Raw genomic sequence first — 27917 nt, 5'->3', positions numbered from 1 at the left:
AAACATAATGAGTAACAGCGGCACGTTATGATTCTCGTTATCGACACTATTAGCCCGTAGAAGTTATCCATAATGAAATTTCTCGATTGGTTGCACGCACAGTTCGCCGACGCGCGTTATAATTGACCTCGTCGTTACTACGTTAGGCACTAAGAATCGTTTATGTAGCAAACGGCGACCTGAAAATATGAGGCGCGCTTTTCTCATTGGTACTGCGCGAGAGTACTCCCACGTCTGATCTCCGCGAATGCAATTTCATTAGTCTAATGGATTTCGATGGTGGAGACTGTAATCCGTAATTTTTTGCGAGTCACAGGCCGGAAAATTGGATAATTCATGGGTTTGAAGCAACGGAAGGGAATTTAATACGGGTGTGAAGAAAAGAGCCGATTGCACGTGCGCACATGTACGCGGAACAATCCGATAAACTAAAGAACGAACGAGTGTGAAGGAGATGTGAAAGAGAAAACGAGCAATCACAATTCAAGAAGACCGCATTTACTTTATCACAATAGCCCCATCGACTATAAGTCTTTCTAATATTATGACGTTTCACGGCGAGCGAACAAACTCATTGTCAGAGAGGCCAATAAAGGGCTTTTCGGTATTTTTTATCTTTTGATTAATCTTTCGAGGATATTAAAACCGTGGAAAAGTTTCTTGAAATATCCAGGTCATACGATAGCTGCGGGTGTAGAAAAATTGGCACTCTAGAATTGCAGACTCACGAGCGTACTCTTGACATTTCCAGTCATGTCGGTTTACATTAACTATATAATTTGGAATTAATTGCATTCTGGTGACATTAACGTCAGCTACAATCGTCTTTTACATATTTTACCTCGTTCGTTAATTAAGCCCCGTGTACGCGCTCGCGGGAATGAAACGAATCTGAAATGTAGATTTCGCCTCGCTACAGTTATGACACGCGCTAAGGGGAATAATTTACTTTTTCAACAGCTTTCGCGTATGTCGCGTCCGAGCTAGTTATACCATCTCCTCGCGTTGCACAGAACTTCACAGCTCGTAAACACGGGAACGGAACCGCGGCTGTCGGTTAATTTAGCGCTGGTCCACGATGTGATGCTGCATGCGTGCGTGTGTATGCGCGTTCTCGCGCACGGCCACGATCGATTCGCGCCGTTATTTCTCCGGTTGAACTTTTAGTGCTGTTTCTGCCGTCTACGGAGGTTGAACTTCTTAGAGCGAGAGAGGCTACTTTACTCAAGAAACGTAGCAGTATATCAGCTATTAACATTGCATTGCTTTCCGTCTTCAGCAATTGAGATCGAAATTCAGTATAAAAAGAAACCGTAGAAATAATAGTGGTTCATAAAGACTTGTTTTATAAATTTAACGAAAATAAATTGAATGAAAATATTAGAAAACACACAAGTATACAATAACACAAGTACTCATTTCGTGCAAAAAGTTTGTATCGATGACAGCGCGATTGATATCTCACATGATACCGATTTGAGAAAAAATAGTCGAGATCGTTCGACAACAACGGCGTGAATTTTTAGTTTCAACAAAAAGTGACAAAAGTGGAATTAGCTTCATATTGGAGATCCTTCTCCTTTTTCTCCAGAATTTTCTTTTCTGAATTCACCTTTTAAGAATATGGTTCTTCGTAAAAGAGATGGAATCATTATATATAATATTGTTTTAATAGGAAAGCGTCATTAAACCAAGTTTTCGTTAGATTTAGAGCTACGAGCGAGAGAAACCTAACGAACAAGCAGGTGCTCTGGGCTGATCGATCCTATATGTCCTGCTTAAGTGGAGGACGTCGTTTTGGCGAAACCACATGGAGGGTGATCGAACCCAGCAGAGACTAACGGAAGGAAAGCCCTCTACTACGCTACATGGTATGATACATAATGTACATGAGCTTGCAATGAGGAAATAAATCGTTCATTTTTCTTAATAAAACCGAAAATAATTCTAGCTCGCTTTTCTGCTTGTATTATACAAATAGTTTAAAAATTAATGATAAAGTTTGGCATATCAGTTATTAATACTTACAGGAAATTTTACTAAAGTGCATCGAACATCAAACATTTTTTCCTTAAAATTAGAAATCCTTTTTCATTCGCAAAAAGTGATACTGGTGAAAAAAATTGACAGAACGTAACAGCGCAATGAAATTAATGAGGGAGGGTACAGACGGAAAGGGACAAATTACTTTTCTGGCAGACGTTCCATTTCACGCACAATTTAATCGCGCGATCTCCGTAAAAGGCATGATTGCTTTGCTCGCGATATACTTGAAAAGAAAACGATCAACATAGGGAACGCAAGCGAGCGAACGCATTGCCTCGCTTTTACCTAATCACTTTTGTGATGGCTCGATTAATCTTTCTAACGAAATTAAACTTGCTGTTTAAATCGAAAATCTTTGCGCAAACGTCGTTCTTCTCGGAAATTCGAAGCAGAGTGAACAATATCCTTAGAAGTATCAATTTTTGTCATTCATCTTGTAAATATAATCGTAGCGAATGTCAAACGATCTCTAAAAAGGTTTTTAATGATAACTAAATTACTTTTATTGTTTTATTGATTGAATTAAATTAAGATTCATATTTTACATATCTTTTGTTTAAAATATATTTATTTAATATACAGTTATCTTTCTTCCATCATTCAAACGGCAGGAATTATGAATACTAATCATCATACAGCGAATGTGAGAGCAAAGGTGGATTTAGTGACGAGATTAATCGAATTCCTAGCAATAATAGGATCTCTCTTTTTGGTGACAATTACGCTGCCATTCTCCCTCTGTTGCTTATTCAAAGTGGTTCACGAGTATGAGAGGGCCGTAGTTTTCAGAATGGGTCGTTTAAAAGGTGCAGCTCGCGGTCCAGGTAAATCTGACAATTTTTCGCAGCTTATAATTCGATTAATCATCTCTATATTTTTCCAAGCTTTCTTATTGTGTCTCTTTGATTTAATATCAAACGAGAACAATGCATCATCATTGTGTAATTCCTCTGCAGGAACCTTTCTCGTCATACCGTGTATCGATTACTGTGTACGCGTAGATCTGAGGACAGTGTCCTTTGATGTGCCACCGCAGGAAGTGCTTACCAAAGACTCGGTCACTGTGAGCGTTGATGCGGTTATCTATTACCGTATAAAGGAGCCTCTGAATGCCGTTATAAAAATTGCGAACTATAGGTAACGAAAATAGCAATAAATATTATAAACTATCGTTATAAAACGCTAAGAAAGTACAACACGAAAACACGGAAGAAGAATATTTAGAGAACATTCAAATTTCGAAAGCAGTATTTCATTCTGCATTGTTGCCGGTACTGATTTATATTTATATTCCATTATTGTGATTATTATTTATTTATTATTTTGCATTTTTAAGCGACAATCTTTTTGCTTTATATATTTCGACTTTATACTTTATTCTGATAGTTTTATCCAGCAAATTTATTTCTGCAACTAGGTAGAAACGGTTTTATAGAGGTTTGCTTTGGCTACTTGTGCACGCGTTGCGTCTCCTACGTGCAGTCAGCATGGTATTTAAATACTTGATTGCGCGTACCTTTTTACCAGCTTACTTCCATGCTTGGGACACTCACTGTAATCTCTGTCTTTATTTTTGGTCATCTCGAAAATCAGAGACGAGACGTGCACATAATGAAAATACGCTAATTGGGTGCATGTTGAGAGCTTTTCGGGAGCAACAGTGGCAATCCGTGCAACAAGCTTGTTACAAAGTTTCGTTGTGCGAAAATCATTCACAGAGATGTATTTTTGGAAATACACAGCAATCGCTAAATTAACAATTAAAACGGATCACACAAAAAAATAAATAGAATATATAACAATGCAAAAATATAATATAATAATATAATATAATATAATATAAGATAAGATACAAAACAAAAAAAGATAAGAAAAACTTAACAAAGATATTGTATTATCTTTCACGAACACACAATTTTATTATATTTATTTTTTAATATCTAATATTTAATAATTAATAATAACTAATAACTAATTTAATAAATACTTAAGTTTTTTATCTGTGTGTCTGTTGTAATACTGGCATTCACATGCTTAGTCTAACTATCATTCTCTAACTAGCGCCTATCGCTATTGTATTGCTATCTCGATAATACTTTTAAAGTCACATAGTTGCTTCTTAATTTGTTAAAAATTATAAGAAATGGTCGACAGTTTGTCGACATCCTGTTAATGCTCCATAGGGGTTTAATAGCATACTAACTATGGGCAGATCGTTCACGGTTTGCCTTGGATGGGGCGAGTCACCACGGCTCATGTAACTCTTCTCGCTTTACTTTTCCAGCCACTCGACGCGGTTACTGGCCGCGAGTACGTTGCGTACGGTCCTTGGCACAAGAAGTCTCGCAGAGATCTTGTCGGAACGAGAGACCATTTCCCACACCATGCAAACTGCTCTGGATGAGGCAACGGACCCTTGGGGAGTTAAAGTCGAGCGAGTCGAGATGTGAATAATTTTACCTCGATATTTTAATGCTGCACCGACTGAATGCTGCTTCCCTTCGTTATCATTTTATCTATTTGCGTAATTAATTTGTTAATTAATTAAAACGACGGAGACAAATTGAGAGACGTTACTCTGCACGAATCAATTTTTAATGATATGTTAAATTTAAAATATATATCATGTTTTAAATTGCAATAGCACATTCTTCATTTACATTGAAAATAATTTATGGATTACATTTATAAACATGTTTATTAAGATAAAGCATGGATTTCCATAAAATTTCTCTTTTACTCGCACTAACAGTGATCACATCTCGCACTAACAACGATCAAAAACAGAAAAAAGGTTTATTATGAACGCGCGACCAATGCAAATTTGAGATCGCTTGATCGTCAAATAATACGAGCGTCGCGCAGCTGCGCGAGTATGATTCGATGAAAATAATGCGCCAACAAAAATGCATTTCGGCTAGCAGAAAAAAACGTGGCACGATTTAAAATTTAAATGTTTGTTGAGTCCGCGTTCATGTAAAACAAGTCGATGGTCGTTTATTTGTCCTGTCGCGCAACCAATAAAATTTTACAGGCGAACAGAACGAATCGATACGTTTATATTTACCTCGACGCGAAGAGTTATTAAGAAGTAATTAAATTATTAACTATATATTTTACTGCTCGCAACGATATAGCAATATTCCAGTTTTGATATTAGCTTTGCATTCGTGCATCTCGTTATAAATGTTTATGACAATTCTGTTATTACTGCAAAAAGATGTGATGCTGTGACGTCGTCAAAATAGAATGAAATATTTAATATATTGTGAAGATTATTTTAGAATGCAGAGAGATAATGATAATGATTCAATCGTGATACTTCTCGTAAAAGTATAATTTGTATAACACTTTTCAAGCCCCTCAGGCGCGCGCAAGCGTTTGTGCTCGCATGTTCGTCCATGAATTCCTGATCCTTACCATTGCTGGAAACGGATGTCTAACGGATGCTTCTGCTTCAGAAAGGACGTCCGACTTCCGGTACAGCTCCAACGAGCCATGGCTACCGAGGCAGAAGCTGCGAGGGAGGCAAGGGCTAAAGTGATTGCGGCAGAGGGAGAAATGCGAGCTTCCCATTCCCTGAAAGAGGCTAGCGATGTCATTTCCACTAGTCCCGCCGCTCTGCAGGTACGTATACATGGTATACACACGTCCATACTTTACCCCGTGGCCGAAAGTTTCACACTAATTATCTCAAATGCTGCTTAATTATTTATTATCGTGAATTCTTTCTACGTATTGCACTTTATTTTCTGCTTTTGAGTTTATCTACGCGTTATTTGCTTCATTTACATTTTTGTTCTTATAATATGCTGATTTTATAAGTCACTTAGCGTCTTATCTAATATTACTTAGCTAATAAAATTAGCATATGCATTTGAGCTCAGTTCTAACGATTCACTTCCATTTTTTTAAGTACTATCGCGCGCCAGCACGCGACGCGCATATACAATACACACATATTTGTGTACATTATAAAAGAATAAATTTAATTGTATTAATACAATTACATTAACACTGCTTTGTCACCATCGCAAACTCTAGTAATGTTGAAAACCACTATGTATGCTATACGAAATTTCGTAAAAAGGCGAAATACAAGGTTTTGTTTGACTATCCATTTCATTTATTTAACAATGTATTATCCTATGCGCATGATTCCGCATGGTATAATCAACAATGCACAACGAAATATCATAATTACGAAATAATATAAAAGGAAAAAATTTCGTTATTTTTTAAAATTCTTTATGTTATATTTTGGTAGCTGCGATACCTGCAAACCCTCAACAATATATGCAGCGAGAAGAACTCAACAGTTATATTCCCATTGCCGGTTGAATTCCTGACGCCTTTATTTACCTCCAGTTTGCATGGTCATCAAGAAACTACGTAAGCAATTAAAACGATCCAATTTTTTTAAATTTGTCTACGAATGTATCTATAATATAATACATGTAATAGAATTTGAATATTATAAATATCTTGGACAATAAAAAACAATTATGATGTAATATAAGATTGAAAATTGAATTGACTAAATGAGCACACGTCGACTACACTCTATCAATAAAATTGTTTTTCGAATACACCGGTTTTAACAACCTTTTTGCGTTTAACGATTTATAAACTTGGGCAAATTAATTACGTAGCCTGATCCAATTCACCCGGCGTAGCCGCGTTCGATGGAGAGTCGATAAACAGCTGCTCCGATAAGATCGCTTTCAAAGAGCGCCTTCGTTTAACTAAACTCACTGACCCGGCTGATGCAAACGGTCTCACACCAGATATCGTACACGTATTTTCCTACATAGGGAAATGGTTCGGCTAACGGAGCGAATTTACGATCATCGTCGTAATTTGTATACGTATACGTCCGTCTATCAACTGAGTTCGAGGCTTAGGTTCTCTCTTTTTGCATAATATTACTAAATACCGAGGAGATCGCTTAAAGCTATTTGTTGGACGTTGTTATCGCGAACATTCTCTGGATATTATATTCTAGATAAATAAGTTTTAGTACACTTGAGTGTACAAACTTTTTCGAGGCTATTGCATTTTTCCGAGATCTGGAATACTTCCTCGAAAATTATTCAATTGCAGAAAAAAGCGGCAGAATCAAGCAGCTTATTCTTTAATTTTACTTCATTTTCCGCGTCGGTTTCGATTGCGCAACTTTCTTATTATTTACTTTTGAAATATGATGTTATTTCATGTAATTAAAATTTTTATTTTTAATTAAATCCTGCAGGATTGTAATCAAAGAAAGGAGGAGATCAAGTGAGATGCTACATCACGATGATTGTTTTATAAATATCTCAAAATCAAATAAAGATTAATTGCAAGTCCGTAGAAGCATGCAGTTTTAGACGCGCGCTATCCGTTTCATAATTTACCGCGCGTTCCGTAATTTCCAAAATGTTTCAATGCGTTTTCACTTAATTACAATAAACAATGCGATTCGGAGAGGGACGACGGTTGATTCTACATGCGCTTGTGTACAGCTCGCTATGTACACTTTGCCGGATTTGCGCGTGGCGCGCGCTGCTGCAGGAAACGCTAATCGCACGACGTGGCAACTCGGTATGGAAGAAGGGTTCGCATTATGCTAACGATATTCGGTAAAACGGATGGTCTCCCTATACGAAAAGCTAACGATGCCATATATTAAAGAAATTTCTCTCTCTTTCTTCCCTTCCTCCTTCACACATATTCGTCCCGTGGATATCGCGAGAGGAGCGAATTCCATCCCTCTCGCCGAGTCACGTTCAATGGGGAGACGAATATTCAACAAACGGGATAACTTCGTTCTTGCTCGATTTATCTCTCGATGATGTACCGACCAAGTTTTTACCGGTCTTGGCCGGTACTCGGACGCGAGGAATGCCAACCAATTAAAAGAATAATGGCCTGCAAATTCCATTGTCATGTGCTTCTTATTGAGCGCACTCATAAAGAACATTTTTTGTATAAGTCTCTCTCTCTCTCTCTCTTTTTAAAGTGATAATTACTCCAAAACAAGCAGATCTCATTTCCCATGATGATACTCCGTGGACCGCCTCTCTGTCTGCCATTATTAATATAATTTTCTAGGGATCCAGATAATTAAAAGGATAAGACCATTATCTCTATTCTCTCTTCCTCCTTCAAAAGACTTCAAAAAGATTCGCCTCTATGCGATTTATAATAACTATGGTCTACGGTGCATACTGTATATAATAACAATATCTCTTTGCATATCACCTGATATTGTACATGTATTACAAGAATAGTAGCTGCAGAAACTCGGATTTGACTTTTTTCTATCAAATCTTTTAACATTAAATTTTCACAGTAGGTAGTGCTTTAAGATTAACTTTAGAATGCAATTTGTCTGAAGTATATTTTACTTGAAGCTGAGAGAGAGAATAAAAACCAAAGCTTAGTCGCATATAAAAGCATAAAAGTTTTAGGGTTTTAATAGCTAAACTTTGCTGAGATTTTCAATCGCAATATCACGCACATGTACATCAGATTTCAGTGTTTAAACACTACGAGCAACAATGGTTTTTCACTAATGGGAAGATAAAGAGAGATTAGAATGAAGTAGATCGCAGAAGCAATGGGAAGAGGGAAAGAAATGGTTTGGCGAATGGTCGAGTGGCGCAATAGCGAAACGCATTACAGACCATGTTTCTCGACACGTTGCCAAGCTCGATATAGCTCTTAGAGCGTGCACTTCGCTGTATCGAGCAAGCAAGAATGTTGAGTGCGATTGCCGAGCGGATAACTTCCGTAATAATGGTCCATTCCTGAAAGCCGAAACGCTGACGCGCATTTTGAATTTCGCAACTAATTCCGCTCAAACATCATGTGGTATCGCAGACACAACTCACCATTAAATCCCATTTAGTTTCTGTACATCTGGTACAATTCGAATCTATTGGAAGAGGTGCCGCATGTTTTATAGGTTCCTGAAATAACAGACATTATTAGTGTCCTTAGGAGCGTCGTCAGTTAATTTTTTGGAATTAGAAATGTTAACGTAATTTAAACATTTAATTATTCAATTTCTTTTATATTTGTTTACAGAAACTTTGCGTAATATTGTCAAAGATTATCGTGCATTTACCAAATGATTAAATACATTTCGTGTAACATAACATGCCAGTATATTCCAGTGGCGGCGTTGAGAGTTCCTGCAAAATCTGTCAAATCAATATTGAATTAACGTAAGCCGGACAGTTGTTTACCGCGCCGTAGTTAAGATACGTGAGTTATAATTAAGGGATGATCACGTTTACCCTTCCATTTAATCGTCATGCTTAAGCTCCTGCGAAAACGTGACTGGAGAAATAATACGTGATTACCGCAATACAATATTCAGCAACCTCGCTGTCATTAGGTCACTAATCACTTTGTTTAAGTTCATAATCAGCCCAATGTAAATTGGGCTAATTACAAATTACACATCTCGTAAATTCAACAAACTATTTAAAGCCAAAAATTTAAAAAAGAGAATTTATTGTTTTTCCGGTCCAAGAGAGTGATTCACGAAAATATTTCGGGTTAATGTCAGCGTAGAATACATTATCTAATCTCGGATTAATTTTAAAATAATTTGTTACATAAGCCTTTATATAAAGTAGCGTCTAGCCTACATAACGATCAGCTTCACCCTCAGTTCTATATCCGTGAGTATATAGCTAACGATCCATCACACCAACTATTACAACGTAGCAATCGGACGTAAGAATGTGGAAGCGGAATTTCGCCAGACGAAGGTGCAACGGAGCGACGGTCTAATCGTCTAATTAACCACAGACACATCGGCGATTTATCGAAGCGCAGCGCAGTAGGTGTGAGAGTAGATATGATTAATGTTTCAACGGAGGGAGGGGGGGAGGGGGAGGGAATAGAGAAGGAGAGGAGGTAGGAAGGGAGGGGAAGAGGAGAGTGAGAAAAAGAGTGAAGAGAGAGCGCGAAAAAAAAGGGGACAAGGGACTTCCTGACCCTTTCTGCGCGATGCGATGCAAGAATCGCGCAGAAGCTCGGGCAAACATACACACAGATGTCAAGTAATTTCTTTCTTTTGCCCGCATCTCCACCTTATATGTTGGGAAACACTTTTTCTGGGGCCAAAGGATAGAAACAACCCCGGCGCGTCCGACGTCCATCCAACTGCAAAATAATTTCTCGAAGGGATGGTCTAGAAATGGGTAAGTTATGTTGTCTGAAGTTTTATATTTCTGTGCCATCTCCATCTCGATGCCCGTTGTTACTGCCACCGTCACCACTGAACAGGCCCATGATTTTTGAACTTTTCGAACGATATAAAGCATACAAGAAACGTGATCAGACTTCCTAAGAAGCGAGCAAAAGATGATGTTTTGATCAACCAACTTTAGGATCAACGCTTTCTCTAGCATGGGTGTGTTCCGTCTCTCAGCGAGTGTCTCACTTTCCGTCTCCTTTTCCATTTTCTATGTCTCCCCTGTCCTTCTAACCGTTTCTCAAACGTTTTTCTTTTCCTCTCTTTATTTTCTCCTCTCTCTTCTTTTTCCTATCTCTCTCCTATCTCTTCTCTCAATGTCCCCTCCTTCTCTCTCTCCCTGCTTCTCTTCATCTATTTCTCTCCCGGAAGATGAATCGCAGTCCGTGATGCTGGATCATTGGGATCGTTAGACCGCGTGCACATCGTGCAAAGCATGACCCGGCAAACTGGAAGAGATGGATAGGGAGTAAGAGAAATCAACTCGTTAAACTAAATGCAAACTCAAATAGCGTTGGATATCATTCCTTCTCTCTCTAAAAATAATTTTGAATTATGTGGTGGACGAAAAGTAAGGAGATTTCATCAACATTGAAGCTGGTTTGTACGAATTTTTTTAACAGCTTATTGTATATTTGGTTTGTATTTAGTCGCTGACATAAAATAGCTATCTAATAGTATACTGCGAATAAGAACTTGCGAGAAACCTGTGACAGCAAGCGGTCTTCAGGGACACGAATGCTCGCCGCAGGTTTGACAATCATACATCCCCAAGCCCAAGCTTGAGCTTTTCGTGGTGCTCCGGACTGACGATTGGTGAGAACGCGCAAGTAATTTATACGTTCTGCCCCTGTTTTCCAGCAAGGCAAGGGTGCGAATATTAGGCAAATAGAGGCTCGGTTAGACGGCAAAGATGAAGCGAGACGCAGGCTTAACGGGGATAAAAATGTAGTCGGCGCGAAGCAGTAGGAGAGGGGAAAGAAAAGAAGGAAGTTACTGCCACTGGATTTCATTATGCAGCCTCTTAAAGTTGGCGTAACTCCCATTGGTCGTAAATATGAGTTACGACTGGTCGAAATAGCCTGGCGTACCTTACTATATCTACATATGACTCTCGAGTAGGCTATAATTTATTTCGTCTGCTCGCGTAGAAGAGGGTCCAACGAATGAAAATGGTCGTCGGTCCTGACGTGCCTCCTTTTTATGTCTCCCTCTGGCGCTTGACTTTCTCGGGCGAAACTTTCGAGACGATCATCATGATGGAATTCGGAGTCATTCGACTGTAATAGAGACCGCGAAGAGCGGCTGTACAGCGCGCTCGCAATCGCTTTGGTTTCCATTGTGATCATTGACCACTAATGCCGCTTTCAAATGGCTCGAATGGTTACGCGATTGAGATCACGAGGAAAATCACCAGCACGGACGCACGAGATATTGGAATTGGATTTTCAAATTATTAATCTGTTCACGTAATAGGTTACGCTGTAGCTATAGCAATTGATGTGATGCTAGGGTAAAGATAGATATTACTACTGATGTACTGTTCTGCGATGAATCGATATGAAAACTGAGAGAATTCGAGCTTCTGATTCTTGACAAGACGTTTTGCAACATAAATTTCTTCAGAAATATTTGCCATTGTTTTAAATTCATGGATCATTGGAATTAAAAATATTATCTATTTTTAATTTCAAAAGTTACAGCTTGTACTCAAATTCATAGATTATGTTTTTGACGATAAAAACATTTTAGTATGAAGATTATTATTTTTGTTGTGTCTTTCTCGCTTAATAATTTGAAAACAATAAGAAAAAGTCAATAACTCTTGGAAATCAAGAGACACGGTACTGCTCGCGTCAAATGCACGCGCGAGTAAACATGTACATGAATATTATTAGTTTTATCGGCTCGTCATAATAAAGAGAACGATATTTCCTGCAGCTGATGTTCCGCGCACGAATGTTATTATAAAATTGAAAATAAAATTTATCTGCGACATATATATAATATATATAATATCAATTATGTAGTTTTGAACTCATTTATCAAGATATATAATGTAAATATTAATTAATTATTTTTTTCGATCTAGGAATTTGTTCTTGAACACATTTCTCCAAGCAATTATTTTCCGACCATCAAAATTGATAAATTGGTAAATTGGAATCACGAAAATCGTTATTTGATTTTATGCAACTTGGATATTTTATTACCTTATTACTGCTCATGATATTATTTTATTGAGATGTTATCTTCGAATGTTACTTCTTAATAAAAAAGCAACAGATGGTAAACTCTCGTTGCCTCCTCTTGGTTACAAAGGAAAACTGTGTTGGGATATCATTAGAGATAACGTGCGAAATACTACAATCCAAAAACTGAATTACCGAGAAAAGAAATATCAAAAGCGATATCATAATGTAATTATCTTTTATAATGATAAGAACAATTACAATTAGTTTTCAAGAATTGTGACAAATAATGTCCAAAATAATTATAACTTGTCAGAATGAACATTTTAAGCCATTAAACAATTTTATGGTTTTTGTAATCATCTTCTTTATCATCATTCGTATAATATTATTATCATATTATCAATATTTTACAATTTTCTTGTTATTGACTATAGCTAATTAATAATATTAGTAATTATGTTTTTCATGGAAAATATATAAATTTCGATAATTAGAGATCATCATTACGTCACAGTGGTAATAACTGTCAAATCAAAGTTTAATTTACATAAATGTTGAGTTTGGTTGAATGCGATTATATCACAAGCAACATAATTTTCAGAATATTCCTATTGCGAATTTATACCCGAAACGAGAAATTCTGATGAGCAATTTTCATGAATAATATATTTTTTTACATCATGAAAAGCTTGATTCGCGAATGAATTTTTTCGATTTACGAGCGATTTTTCTCGTGGAGGCATAACGCAACACACGGAGGTTTTATATTGCGATATAAAAAGCGGCCATATTAAAAAGATTAAACAGCGTTTGGCGCAGCAAAATACCGCGAAATCAAAATTTTATTCGGTCATTAAATATGCTCGATTTGAAATGCTCGTTGTTTGCAGTACAATACATTGAATACGCTGCGTGCACGTCTATGATGTATTATTTATCGCCGGACAGGGCTATAACTCTCCCCATTTAATAGGACGAAAGACTTGCCGTCTATGAACGTACAACGCAGGCCGGTGACCTCAGTGAAGTCGCCTACAAAGAGAAACTGCAATCACCACTGACTTTGATACAGAAAAGAATTCGAGTTTTCTGACGAAATTTAATTAATCACAAACGTGCGCGCAACCGTGAGGAATTGCATTTTTCAGGCATTTTTACCCATGATTATTTCCCAATGCTGCTTTATAGAATAGTTTATCTGGAAAAATTCACAACTTTAATATTCGTGGTCTTTTACGTGTATTAATTGAAAACTTAATTGTTTCGCTTCATTTGCGATAAAGAATGCATGTTCGAAAAAAAGAAATAATAGATGAACAAATTTTGGAAAGCTGCTGTTTCGTTGTTACAATTGTTACTTTCCATTGGTATCGTGAAAATGTAATTTCCTGAAACATTTCCATCGATTTCCACGTAGCAACAATAATCATAGCATTTTCACGATGCTCGATACGTTCTATATCGTACGACTCAAATGGTAAATAAAACGAAGGTAGAACAGCGTACAATCCGTTACGGAGTAATTATAAATACGTAATATATGCTTGCTCATTTCCAATGCCGCATAATCCACATTGAGCACGTTGGATTGTGCCGAGATATTCGGCGAATATTGATCGCCAGTAATTTCAATTTTTTCCCCAAACTGCACACAGAAAGCATTTAATCAGCGACGGAGAGAGAATGATTATTGTCCATCCATAAATCCGAAAAAAATCACTAACACGCTGCCTCCTTCTCTGTCTGCCTTCCTCCGTCTTTTTCGCTCTCATTTTATACGCCTCAACAATAAACGTAGACTCCTACGCCATAAACCGTCGCGCGACAGGACAATTAACTTCCCTGTATGTGCAATACCGTAATGAATTGGAATTATTGGTCATTGGAATCGCGCGTCCCGCCCCCTCATTTCGCATAGCTGGCACAAGGCTTGGGCATATTTTTCGACGAGGCCAGCGTGTCGATTACTATCCGTTTACACGTTGTTTTTCATATTTCATATTTTTCATTTTGGCGTTTACTATTATCGTAATTGCGCGTTTATGAATTTTAATCTTATTAACGTTCTGCGGTAGTTTGCGTCACTCTTTTCGTCGTTATTATCTCCCGAGTCTCCCTCGCTTCCGTCGACTGCGAGTACCCGCGCGGACGGGGAGAAACGGCAGATGTCCGGTATGACGAAACGGGGAAAGCTCAGGAAAGCGACCGCAGGATTAAAACAAACTTCATCGGCACGAAGTCCATCTGCTGTGCCTGGAACGTCGCCGCGCACACAATGCACCGTATTACACGGTTACACCCCGTGAACGCGCGCGCGTGCGCGTGTACGTGCACGCTATATCGCCAGAGTTGCACTGCACCTTGTCGTGGCATTATCTTTCCGGAGTCCGCGCGACAACGCGACAACGGCGAGCGGAACGCTTGAAAATTTTCGCGAGCCAACGCACGCAGCTATCTCAGCTCGTTACCTTGCGTTTCCGCGTACCCGGTAGGTTTGCGAAACCGCTTGCTAACTGTTCCTCCATCTCTTTCTTTCTCTCTCGTTTTTACTCTCTCTCTCGTCTCCTCTCGCCATTCTCACCCTTACTTCGCTTCCGCGATCTGTAACGTCCCCGACTTTAATACCTGCCGCGGATTCACCAGAGTTTTGTTCGCCGTCGGCGAACGTCCTGGCCTGTGACAACGATAATCGCCCCAACTGTCACGCGAGCTTTAATACATTACGTGACGAGAGAGTATCGCGCTGCAACTGGGAATAATGTATGACAGAACTAACGCGCGCGAAATGAAAATGAATGAAATTGCGATATGACTCGCGCATCGTTAGGTGACGGAACGCATCAAGAAGATGTAAAACGCTATTCGCGATGTTTAATGTCAGGAGAGAGGCGTCCCGAATGTTGAAATGGGATTCTCACGCGTTCAGCGCGATCAACGTTAATTACGCGACTCGTGTCCCGCATCACGTATGCGCGCGACGTGCTAAATTGTTAATTTCTTAGTTTATATTTGACATTATTATCATTATTGTTACCAGAAAATTAATGTTACGTAAAACATAAATTCGTACATTAATCGCTTACTGTGCCATGTGTAATACTTCCCGATGCATCAGCTTTATGCGCCCTGAATGAACGAGAGAATAAAAGATCTCTCTGCGATATCGAATCGTATTATACGACAACAAGCTTTCACGACGCTTCAAGCTCAATGGTCGTTAGGCGCATCGATGGGACCGTAGAGATCTCAGGGCAATTCAAGATATCGTTAGAAAGTACGGGTCTGTTCGGGACAATAATCGTTAAACTTCTAGCTGGACTTCTCAGGGAATTACTATTTCGTTATCTTAGCTTACAAAGTATTACATTGATACTTTTCGCACTTATTGATGCTAATTCGCGAAAGTTACCTATGCATACGAATCGAGTTGGTGAATTGACAATTGACTAAACTCTTTTGTTCGCTATAGTGAATATAAGTATTCTATGTACTTCGTTGATTATCATCATTGTTATTGTTACTAGAAAAGCTACTGGAAGTTACTAGAAAAGATTTACTTGATGGTACAAAGTAAATTTACATTATGCAAAGATACGCGGAACCGTGGAACATGTACATATATGTAAAAATGACTTGCTCCCGAGAGCCACGCGCCGATGTGATCTTCGCACGAACGTTGAATGATTTTAGCCCTCCTATGAACTATGGCAATTGCGACTAAATTATGCCATTCGACATCGCAGAATGAAGAAGGAAGAAAAACGCGCGTTCAGAGCACCATTCCTGCGATAGCAGATGCGAGATAACTTTTCTCCGCTCGGTCGTATCTTCCGCGCTGATCCCGACGACGAATGGGGTCATCCTCCAAGTTTTTCGAGTTCGACCGACGAGTTAGCACTTCTCTGAGGAGAGAGAAAGAGTGAGTGAGAGAGAGAGAGAGAGATTTCAGGGATTTCACGGTGCTCCGCGCGAATTCGAGCCAACCGGTAATCTTTTCATGCCCTCCTCCAAATGTATACGGCACCTCGATAATCGTCGTGGTCGCCGCGCGTGAAAATGAACGACTAATTTGAATAGACGGGTAAATTAATCGCTGTGCTGGCCGATTTACCTTTACGAATAGCTTCCTCTCGCAATAGATTGCTGATCTCCTCAGCGTGAATTTTTTCCGTTCGGTTAATGAGAGAACATTGCGATCAAATTAGTGTTGCATGAGTATCGTAATAATTCCTCTCTCGCCATTGTTTCAATATGTTTTCCACCGATCAAATAAAAAAGTCGACGCGCGCGCGCAATATCGCGTCATTAAAATTAACTGCGTAGCTTCTGGAGCATGTATGAATCTCCATTTTATTTCACGAGCGGAGTAAAGAGAGCAAAATGGTGAAATGGCTAAAAATGACGATATAGAGCGCTGTAAATCTAGATTGGTCAGTGCACATTTCATTATAGAATTTTGAATAGCGGGGATGTTAAATATTCCACAGCAAATTAATACGGCTTGCGACGCGTATAAGCGTGACGATATGCTATAAAAAAAGAGAGAGCATGATCGAGATTATCTACTACACTGAAAAGTCCGGATATCCGTAACGTCAGCGCAACGCGGAATATCCGTAAATCCGACAAATCCCGATTTCATTCGCCATGGACGAATATTCCCAGAACCGAAATTCCAGCTCTATCGAATTTTATAAAACAACATGTTTGGCCTAGGTGATGATGGTTTGCTCATCATTGCATGTAACACCTTATCAGAGAACGCAGTCATTTCGAGAAAGAGAGAGAGAGAGAGAGAGAGAGAGAGAGAGAGAGAGAGAGAGAGAACGAGTTATCTTTGGAGATTTGATTCAAAAATAAAAGCGATACATAATAAAACTGACATTATTAAATGGAATACTCAAATGTATATTGTGTAATTCATTTTGTATTTTGATGATACAAATATTACGATGTAAAAACAACTAGGTAACGTCTGTCCCGAGCTTTTTCTCCTCTCACTCCGCTAAATTAATTTGCGCATAAACCATCAGCTAAAACTCTCTCATCAGCCGTAAAACATTTGAATTTATTCCGAGGAGACGCGTACTTCGTTTTAGCACTGAGTTTTGATTTATTCAAAGTGAGATTTGCAGTTTTTATAATAAGAGAGAAAAGGAAAGAGAGGAGAGAAAGTTGTTTCGTAGCACGGCCAGACAAAAGATGAGAGATATCCGAAACCCTTTTGGAAATTTATGTATAATTCAGTATTGAATTTTACGCTCGGCAAACTTTGGGCAAACTAGTTTTCGTGTTTATATTTCCCCTCGTGTCTTTAATCATTTAGGATTGATAAATACGCGGATATTAATGAAAAAATAATAAAGAGAGAATAATGCGTTCTTGAAATAAGATGGCATTGTTATTTAATTTCTAAACGGTGTACGCGATGCGCGCACAAATTTAATGAACGGAAAGCCTATTCGCGATTTAGCTAGCCAAAGACTTAATCGTTTCTGATTATTCCTAATGTACATCATGATGTCAATCACGCCGCAACTCGCTTTTAGGATGCGCCCGGCTCTCGGAGAATTTCAGCGCTGTGAAACGGCGAGCTATTATTGCGCTTGCAACGGTCGGACCGCAGAGGTAGTTAACACGCGAGATATAAATTGCATAATTCAAACGGGGAGCTACATTGAACAAAAGTGAAGGGAAACGGAGGTAGGGCGCGGCAGGAAACGCGAGACGCAAACCGGTACAAGGCGAGAGCAATGGAGACGAAATCTTATCATCGATATCCGCCGGGATTTCAAGTGCCGAGTAAACAGACTCGTATTTGAGATTTCCCATGCGGGGTTGACAGAGAGGGGTAGGAGGGTGAGGGAAAGGAGGTCAGTTTCGGAGCCGGAGGGAAACGGAAACGACTCGAGACTAGGAGGGTAGATAGGTGGGTATAAGGGAAGACGCTCGAGGCGAAAGTGCGAGAGAAAAGGAAGAGAGAGAGAGAGAAAGACAGAGAAAGACAGAGAGCGAGTGGGAGGAGGGAAGAGAGAAAGATGATAGCGGAGATCTTTGAGTGGCCTCGTGCGTTCTCGTAGACGATTCGATACGAATAAAACCAACAGGTCGCTCAAGAGATCTTCATTGAACGAACCATTATCCGTATTACATCGTGACTTCGATCCGACCAGACCAGAATTACTGATCTGCCGCTTGTCCCCCTTATTGATATATTTCTCTCTCTCTTTCTCTTCCTGCAGCTCTCAACGAATCTCACAATCTTGTTTGCAGCGCATTAAAAATACATGATGTTATTTAACTAGCAAAAGCATTTCATTTTCAATTTTCTCGTATGCATTTTAAGAAGAACGGATAAGAATGACTTTCACGTTTATCTTCGAGAGAATACATACATTTTCCTAGACCTTCGTGTTTCGTCATGAGAATTTCTGATACGTTCGTTAATGTGTCACACACACACGTACCATACACAGACGTACGGCAAACTTTATTATAACGAATCTCTCGGATGATTTGGAGTTTGTCAAATATTCGACGAATGCAAATGCGCCGCATACACATGACAAATTTTACCGTATTGTCATGTGGAATTAAAGTACTGTCACAGCGATGGAATTACACACACGCATGCATGCACACACGTTATTCTGTACATACGCGAAACGTGGTGTAATGGTGTAAAATAGTGAATACTTGCTAAAAAACTTCATCAGTTAGAGATGCTTTTAGATACACAAATACAGACTCGAAAACTACGGTGGAACGATATTTGGACTCGTTCAAATCGCTCGTATTTTGTTCTCACATCTCTGTCATGCACGCTGTCTAAATTCCCAAAATTTCGTTGTAAAATATTCGCATACTACCAACGGTGATGAAAAAATTACACAGTGTCAGTTAACCGCGAGTGCTAAGTTAATTTTCCGTATATATATCCCGCGGAGCTCCGCCGTTGTTTTCGCGCGTGGGGATCGTTGAAGTAACGCAAGTATAATTTAATTGAAGCGAAAACGCTTGCTCATCATCGTGTCAGATGCCAGAAAACGTTGAGAAGAACGAGGAATGAAAAAGATACGAGATAAAATGCTATCATTAAGAATTAAATACGCTCTGGCTCATTTATCGCGTAAAGAACACACCGCGCGGTTAGCGCGTCCGAATTGGAGAAGGCTTCGCAGAATCGATCCGAATGTCCTGGTATCTATGATAATATTATACATTAATTTACAATAATTATTTAGAATAATAATTATTTTACTTATTTATTTGAAAATATTGTTACCCGATATAATGCTTGTTAATCATTAGATTATTTACTAGAATGTACAATACTTTGGAATTTCATCTTGCATTTATATCCGCCAATTTACTAATGTAATCATCATATTTTTAACACGAAGCATCGCACGTTTTCCGCGAGTAGTTCCGGATTTTGCAATTGCCATCGCGTAAAATAACAAAAGCTGAGTGAGACGCTAGCAAAATATTTTTAGACGTTATATAATAATATCAATATTGTTGAGGTATCTCTTTCAAAGAGTCAAATAATCGTTATGAAAAATAGAGAGTGCGCTTTCGTGGAAAAACACTCAGTTGAAAACAATTGATAGAACAGATGCTCATGCAGTTGCCTCGACACTCTCGCACGCCTAAAGAACCCCTCTCTCTCTCTCTCTCTCTCTCTTTCTTTCACCCTTTCCTTTTATCCCCGCACCCCCTTCTCCCTTTTCCCCGAGGTTCTCTCATGCTTATATTGATGTCCATATTTTCAGACGGCCCCTTTCAAGGTACCGCGCTCAGCTTTAAGGAGTCGCATCTCAAGGCGCATCCGGATTATGGCGCAACCAAAATACGTAACTAAGAAATACGATCCCACGTAAGTGCACAGCCGTTTCCTACTCTCGTCAAGTTTATCATGAGTCCTCTGGAAAATTTATTATCGCGCAGATCGATGCCACCTCCTTATCCACGCATTCATCCGAAGACGCTCGCAGCGAAACCGACCAAACGTATCGTCGATCTGGCATTACCCAAGCGAAGGTAAGCATCCATTTTCTCGATACTGTCGATACTTGAAGACGTCTACGATAAGACTTCTCAAACCCGATAAATTTGATATTAATTTTCGAAAGATTATAAAATATAGATCAATTTAAGAAGAGATATTTACGAATTTGACATTAGGATTTTTAATAATAATTACAGTTTTTACGATTAAAATAATTATGTGATTTATGGTTACGACGTTATTTCCAATCTTGATGATAAGATGTTAGTTGAGAATTGATAGCCTAAAACTCGAACGATGATCGATGTACGGAGACTTAAAACTGCCTTGGATGTTAGAGTTTTACTAGAGACGATGAAATTGGCAGCTACCAAAAACGTGAAGGCAACCGTAAGCGATCTGCTGGTGAAGGTTCGAAAGTCGCGGTACCGGCGATATCGCGTATTCTGCAACGCACGTCAAGAACGAGAAGCCAAGAAAAAGTAAAGCCGATACATTTCCCACCATCATGTCACTTTTTATCTGCGAACGACACGCGCATCCTAGACATACAATCTCCCCACGGATTTGCACAAGTAATCATCGTGACGATGAACGACCGAGATATGAAAATTTCTGGCCACTTCACTCGCTAGAAAGATCGCAAAATTAAGTCGTAAATGGGTAGCTATTACTTTGAAAACCTATCTTTCATCTCCAACTTTCCGTGAGTTCAGTTACAAAACAGTTACGAATCACCGTAAAACGAAACTGGTACGCTAACTGGTTCGAAACAAACAGTTTCGCAAACGAGAAAAACGACATTATCTGTTAAATAGTTAGTTCTCGATTTTGTAAAGCTGTATCAATGGGAAAATGTAACAAAACATGAGCTCAAATTTTTTGTGTCGATTTTTCCTAGTAAAACTGTTGAGAAGCATCAGATTTTATGTTTAATTAACAAAGAACCATCCGATAACGTTCTAGGAGTAATTTTTAGTGATATACGATAAATTTCAAGATTCCGCTCATTTTAGATATTTATTGCGCGAGATGCGGTTACAGTTATTGATTTCGAAGAGCAGCAATTTAATAGCTTCACATAATCTGTAATTCAATATGAAGGGTCTTGTAACTACCACTCATCAAAGTTACTGTCGCTCTTTTTTCACACTTTTCATTCATCATTTCTTTAAGCTTTTTCCTCTTCAATTTTGCTTTAATGAGTTTCCGTCTCTGAAAATGTCTGTTACTTTCCAAGTGTTTGGAATTATTATATTTTTATCATTTTAATTACATTAAACAAAGAGTATATTTTTACACCTCTTCTATGCAACAAATATTATAATTTACTATATGATAATTCTTTGTTTCGTAATTTCTATGACACATACATATGTAAAACACCTAATTTGAAAAGTCGAAACAATTAATAACGTTTTTTCTTAATTCATTGATGATATAGAAAAAGAAGTATTTGCATATATAATTAGTATTTGCATTTGACTTTTCTTTAACTCAATAAAAATTTTAAACAATTTCTCGCGTTGAATTGCCTCATTCTCGATTCAGGAGGAAACGAATGGCCAAGTTACGCAGGGCTCTAACAAAACCGGAGGACTGGCAAAGGCACATGCGGGTATTGGAAAGACTAGCTGCGCCAAAATTTCCTGCAAAACCCAAACGAAAGAAACTCGTAAGAAACATTATTTCGGACAATGAATCATTATTAATCGATCCAGATAAAAGTGTTGGCCTTGCGCGTGTTCGCACAGACTTCGGCTTATTGTAAGTATCAATTGATCGTGTGATGTTTTAGAGATGGAAGATTCTTCTTTCGAAGAAATCGAGGCCGATTGACATGGAGAGATTGGCATCAATGGCGTTACCGGTGATTCGACAAGTGCCAGATGTCAAGGAGCCGTTCACAGTGGCGTTAAGCGCGCTCACTTACAAGATCAGCAAGCGAACAGAGAGACTCGCCATACGAAAGAAACAGCCAGAGATCCTGCCGCGGATACCAGGCACCGTTTCACCAGCTGCATTGAAAGCTATAGGTAATGTACTCGTCACTATTCAATCATTGTTATTCACTCTACCGAGATCTCACGGTGGATTGCCGATTGATCTGAAAGATGCGATATCTCCGTTACTGGTTACAATTTTCCACACCAATATTATTACACTGAGAAAAATATCAGACAAAGAAAATGATCGGACATATCCATTTCCTTCCTTTAGTAAACGTATCGTAATATTATACGCCATTAGTTATATTAGAAAGTTTTTTCACTTTAATAATGAATTATTTAAGTATTAATAATCGAGTATTGAATATCCGTTAAATCTTTTTTTTATTAAATTAACTGCAGAACATGGGTTTTGTCTCTCCAATTCGAGAAAATTTATTATACGTATAATACGTTTATTTTTTTATGTCAAATAATTCCGTAGATTATCTTCTTTAAGCTTTAATCGAACTTTGAAATGTTTATCGGTGATTTCGGATCATTCTACATAGCAAATTCACAATTTTGTTGACTTTGCTTGATACATCAAGGGAAGACAACGAATTTGTTCCTTGCTAGCTACGACTTTTTAATAACTTAGGCGAAAATATTTGCATATTTCTATATCTCAAAATGGAAATAAAATCGAATATACACACGCACGCACGCGCGCATTATCCAACATTTATCGACATTGATGAAAGGTAAACTCGAGTGCAGATCACGGTATTAATTGACGCGTAATAAATAAATGCTTTTATATGAGCATATTAATTAAACGAAAATTTTAGAAAAATTTATGACAGTAACGAAATATTTCACATTCCGAACAATATCGAATTCCGTTAGTAGTTTCAGGTATTGCCGAAGCAGTGATATAATGCAGATTTCGCGTTATCTTTCCATTCAATCATAACTACGAGGTAACGATTTTGTAGCATTTGGTATAGATATAGGAGAGATATAGAACACGGTCTACATACATTAAGCCAGCGGCACATGTTTTGTTGCCAATTTCTGTCTTCCCTGCAGCGATATTCCATATATCTGTAACACTTATTCAATATTGTAATTAAAATGTCATTCACAATGAGAGGAGCATCGTTCATTTCCTAATGTTGTTTTTTTATTGTTTTGTCTTTTCATTATTGCTTGTATTTGTAAAGCGAACGTTATCTATGTTCCTCACCGTACGTTTTAATTATAATACATATTAATATATATTTTTATTTTTTCATCATAGTTTTTTCCTATTTTACTGTAACTTTTTTATCTTTAGTACAGAAAATTTTATATTTAATTAATATTTATAATTAATATTTTTTGTTATTTTTTAATACTGGCATCTTTATATTTTTATGTTTCTTGCTCTACTTAGCCACTGAGAATTATCGAATAGAGAATTATCACGAAATGAGAAATCAGATCACGGAATACGAAAATTTCATCTATCTTACAATTAGACGTGCATCAGTCCATTTAATTTTCTGCTTCGCCTGTCTATAATTCATATCGCATCCTGGATTGTGTCATCCTTGAACGCATCTGATTATACGATGTCTTCTTCCACTATCGATCGATGCATGCGACTGCGACGACCCGTATAACAATAAATTAAGTGTCCTTTGAATCGTAGGGACGATGAGAGTAGAAATAAATGTATCTAACGATAAGCAATCAGAGTCGATTGCATCAAACTTGTATATCAGAATATACTCTCCTTCCTTTCTCTATCCTTGCCTCTTCTCCTTTATGTTAACGTCTATTACTGGACGCGTTACTCCAATGTATTCAATTTTCCCTACAATATATTTCCAATGAGATGCCTCCTCGAGTTTCTGGCTGTAAGCTTACCGTCGGGCATAACCGACGATATCGTCGTTGACGTGGAATTTAATTTTGTGCGTGCGCGCGAGACAGATAGAAAACGTACAACTCCATTAAATCTTAGGATGGCGAAACGAAGACACGTTGTATATAAGACGAGGGTTGGTTACTTGAATTTTCGCATCTAATTTATGTATAATCATATGCAACGCGTCGGCCAGCATGCAACATTATCCAATTAAAATTCATCTATAATAAAATATGAGATGCGGACGTGTAGTAAGACGATTGTGTACTTAATATTTACAATATGCTTTTATATGCACTCTTGATCAAATAAAATATTTTTTTTCCAAGAAATATCAAAGATAAGATTAAGAAAACATTAAATAATAAATAAACTCTATGAATATTAATGTATGAAAAGAACTTTTCATGTACCATAAATTGTTTTAAATTCTCTAAATAGCTATAATGCTATAAACTTTTAAATAGCTATAAACTTTTTCTAAAAAATCACACCAAAGTATCAAAATAGTATTTAAATCTTTAATTATATCGTATTATTCGGTTCAGATGATATCGATCAATGCGAATTAACATAACAGTTTTTAAATCTTTTTATATAATCTTTTTAATAGAAGTTTGGAATTGTTCATAATTGTAACCGGGATGTTAAACATTTGCATACATACGTCGGATATTTTGAATATCACACTTGAATATTGAATATCATATCTATTATCTAATTATGTTATATCATAACCGAATAATTAATCAACCATCACATATCTCGCGCACAATGAAATCTGAGATTATACATATATTGTTATAAGCATGTAAAACAGTTTGCTTTATGCAATTGATGCAATTGATCTTTACACACGTTTCATAGAGTTAGCCTATTCATATATGTAAAAAATAGATTGGCAGAAAATTAATATTGATGGATGGAATATATCTAAGATATTAGACAATATAACATTTAATGTCGCAGCATCCGAGAGAATGATCGCTCTGGCGAAACCAGCTCAACGACCACCGGGCAGAGAGACGGACCTTCGAGAGGATGCCTTCACCGTTTCACCGATGGCGTTAAAGGCGAAATGCTCCAAACGTTTGAAAATTCTCGCCAAACCGAAGACCTATCCTAAACCCACGTTCAGACGACCGAGATTGCGGACTGCGCGCAAACCATGAAACGTCAGAAATACGAAATGGAACCGTATATCCTGAAACCACATTAATTCGGATTTGTTCTTTGAATACAGATGCGCATCAAAAATTAAAGATCACCCATGACAATGTGTCTCTATACGTTTCCATGTGTTTCCGCATAATCTCGTAAATGTGGAAATTACAGTAAACTTTCTGCTGTTTCTCTATGAAAAAGTACATACGTATAAATATTGTAATGAAACGTTAATGTCTAGGGATGAAATATGCCCTAGAGAGAAAAATCGTTTATATAGATATCCAGTTACTCCAAACGTTTTGTTTACCAGAAAATATTCGTTTCCGTTAATTAATTCCGTTTATAGAGACACTATCGGAAATTATCAGAACGGTGATGCTGCACACGAGATAATGGGAACGCGACTTGTGTTAGCGAGCGCATTCACATTATCACGAATCTATATTATCACGTGCTTTGATTTATTCATGAAACCTGCGTGTATCTATCGTAACTCGTGACATGTTATTTTGCAAACCGCTAGAATTTGTTGCATGTAATGTAATGTGTCAAAAAGTCTCTACAGATTCGTCGTGTTACGCAATTAGCGCAAAAGCGTGACAAAAGCGTGAGACGTAACTATGCTGACTGAATTAGGCCAGCTAGCAATCCGTTTGCGCTCGAAATAGATTAGCGTTTCGTAACGTTATAACGAACATTCTAGCAATTCGCGCAACTTCGTAAAGACATTCCGCGTCTCGTGATATCCGGTGGAAAGACGAGTCGAGGGTGGTGGAGCGTTTTAGACTTTAACGTGTTCGGTATTTTCTTATTTGTGGAAGGTATGCGCGCGGGGAAATACGACACACGCCCTTTAGTGATATTAAAGGGACGTTTATACGCGGCGGAGCGCGCAGGAACGCGCATTGCTGTCTTGCGCTCTAAGCGCAATTCTATTTACACGGTAGATGGTAAACAAAAATGATGAATAAATACGTAAATGCTATGATAATTCATAATAATTATAGTTAAATTTGAAATTGTTAATGCGCTCAGCGAATATATATTTCCTGTAAATACGATTTCCATACCATTCCAAGTAAATATTTAAATTATTCAGGTAGGTGGATCAATATGAGTAATTATCTTAATGTAATAAATACCCACATCCCTTCTCATTTATCCTTTTGTTTGATTTATTAGTTAATTTTGCACGTCCAACGATACTGTAATTCTATCTGCTCTACATGATATAGACATTAACACCTGACGTTGCGAAATTACTCAATTAAAGGTGCACGATACGCGTGCTTTTACGTTCACTAAGAGGTTTAAGGATATGGATGGTCTTTGTGAATTAGTAGTCACGAACATTTTTCTTCTCTGTTAACCGACCTTTTCTTAATTAACATCTCGTTTTCTGACTAATGTTATTAATAGTAGTATGTAGTAATGATACGTGAATGCTATGAAAATGCGCGCGAATCAACTACGACAACAATCGACACTTTCGCATGTATTTTACGCAAACTTGCAATTCGAATGCAATGCTAAGCGACTTCCGTTTCGATCGCCGATACGAATTGCCGATATTCATTCACAATCAGTTATGCTGAAACCTGCCGTTTTGGATAGCGTTATTGTACACGTTGCACGCATTGTTTCCTGCTCGTATTTATATGCCGATTTATAGGAAAATCCACGCTTGCATGTCGCATATCGCATGGATACGCTTACTAGCTACGCTTTAATAGCGAGCGATTATATGCCTATCTAAGCGATTAATTAAAGCGAAATGTAATTATTTGAATGTAAGCCACTGACATTTATCCCTAATTGTTAATACATAGACTCACGGTTATCAAAGCAATATACTTTAACGAGATTCTTTAATTAACTTGGAGTATTAATCCTGTATTATTTAATCCTTTCCCGAATTTGGATTAAATTCTCATTTCGGTTCAGAAAAATTAGTTCTCGAAATATTCATCAAAGAATGTGTCGTGGCAATTTAATTTTTTCCATCCAGTGAGAAAGGAAACGGTTTGTTCAGATTAATATGGAAATGCAAATCGGCCAGTTCCAGCACATTTGTTATATTCCAAAGGCACACACACACAGATATTTCTTGACAGATCCTTTTATCACGTAAAAAGCGATTGATAACAAACCCTATCCGGACAGAGGGAATCAAAGGATCGAAAGGCTAGCTTTAATGCACGGGTATAGACCTGTGCTAAAAATTCTAACTTTGTCCGGAAGCAAATTTTGTTTCAAAGGGCAACCAATACCCCTAACTCCCTGCTTTACCCTCTCTCTCTCTCTCTCTCTCTCCAACCTACCCCAATCTACCGCCGTCGCCGCAGCTACCCTTCTCGCTGTTTGATCCGGCGAAATCCGCTCACCGTCAATATAGATGACGAAA

General features: G+C 38.0%; 2 protein-coding genes across 4 annotated transcripts; both read left to right on the top strand.

Annotated features, from left to right (window-relative positions):
* Window positions 1-1165: 1165 nt before the first annotated feature.
* LOC105286175 (band 7 protein AGAP004871) lies at window positions 1166-6635 on the top strand. Of its 3 annotated transcripts, none has more exons than XM_011350920.2 (7): window positions 1166-1233; window positions 1706-1871; window positions 2658-2870; window positions 3003-3183; window positions 4331-4492; window positions 5508-5673; window positions 6314-6635. In XM_011350920.2, the coding sequence occupies exons 2-7, from the start codon at window positions 1811-1813 to the stop codon at window positions 6440-6442; spliced, it is 912 nt and encodes a 303-aa protein (XP_011349222.1). In that variant the 5' UTR covers window positions 1166-1233; window positions 1706-1810; the 3' UTR covers window positions 6443-6635. The 3 variants fall into 3 exon arrangements, with proteins under 3 accessions (XP_011349222.1, XP_011349221.1, XP_011349223.1); XM_011350919.2 differs by having other exon boundaries at window positions 1166-1239; XM_011350921.2 differs by having other exon boundaries at window positions 1172-1871; window positions 2629-2870.
* Window positions 6636-19557: 12922 nt separating this feature from the next.
* Window positions 19558-26611, top strand: LOC105286174 (testicular haploid expressed gene protein-like). Its single transcript, XM_026969006.1, has 7 exons — window positions 19558-19692; window positions 20268-20371; window positions 20443-20535; window positions 20842-20985; window positions 22055-22178; window positions 22326-22539; window positions 25316-26611. The coding sequence occupies exons 1-7, from the start codon at window positions 19558-19560 to the stop codon at window positions 25516-25518; spliced, it is 1017 nt and encodes a 338-aa protein (XP_026824807.1). The 3' UTR covers window positions 25519-26611.
* The last annotated feature ends 1306 nt before the right edge of the window (window positions 26612-27917 follow it).

The sequence above is a fragment of the Ooceraea biroi genome, chromosome 4, assembly GCF_003672135.1.
Source record: "Ooceraea biroi isolate clonal line C1 chromosome 4, Obir_v5.4, whole genome shotgun sequence".
Lineage (NCBI taxonomy): Eukaryota > Metazoa > Arthropoda > Insecta > Hymenoptera > Formicidae > Ooceraea > Ooceraea biroi.
Note: the sequence above shows the minus strand (reverse complement) of the source record. Positions and strands in the feature narration are given on the sequence as shown.

What these genes read in the sequence shown, in the direction of transcription:
- LOC105286174 (XM_026969006.1), top strand. Translation starts at nt 19,558, where the DNA reads ATGAAAAAGATACGAGATAAAATGCTATCATTAAGAATTAAATACGCT. An exon ending in GAATCGATCCGAATGTCCTG is followed by an intron (nt 19,693 to 20,267) that starts GTATCTATGATA and finishes CCATATTTTCAG; the next exon opens with ACGGCCCCTTTCAAGGTACC. An exon ending in CTGGCATTACCCAAGCGAAG is followed by an intron (nt 20,536 to 20,841) that starts GTAAGCATCCAT and finishes CTTGGATGTTAG; the next exon opens with AGTTTTACTAGAGACGATGA.
- LOC105286175 (XM_011350920.2), top strand. Translation starts at nt 1,811, where the DNA reads ATGGAGGGTGATCGAACCCAGCAGAGACTAACGGAAGGAAAGCCCTCT. An exon ending in ATAAAAATTGCGAACTATAG is followed by an intron (nt 3,184 to 4,330) that starts GTAACGAAAATA and finishes TTACTTTTCCAG; the next exon opens with CCACTCGACGCGGTTACTGG. An exon ending in AAAGTCGAGCGAGTCGAGAT is followed by an intron (nt 4,493 to 5,507) that starts GTGAATAATTTT and finishes CTTCTGCTTCAG; the next exon opens with AAAGGACGTCCGACTTCCGG.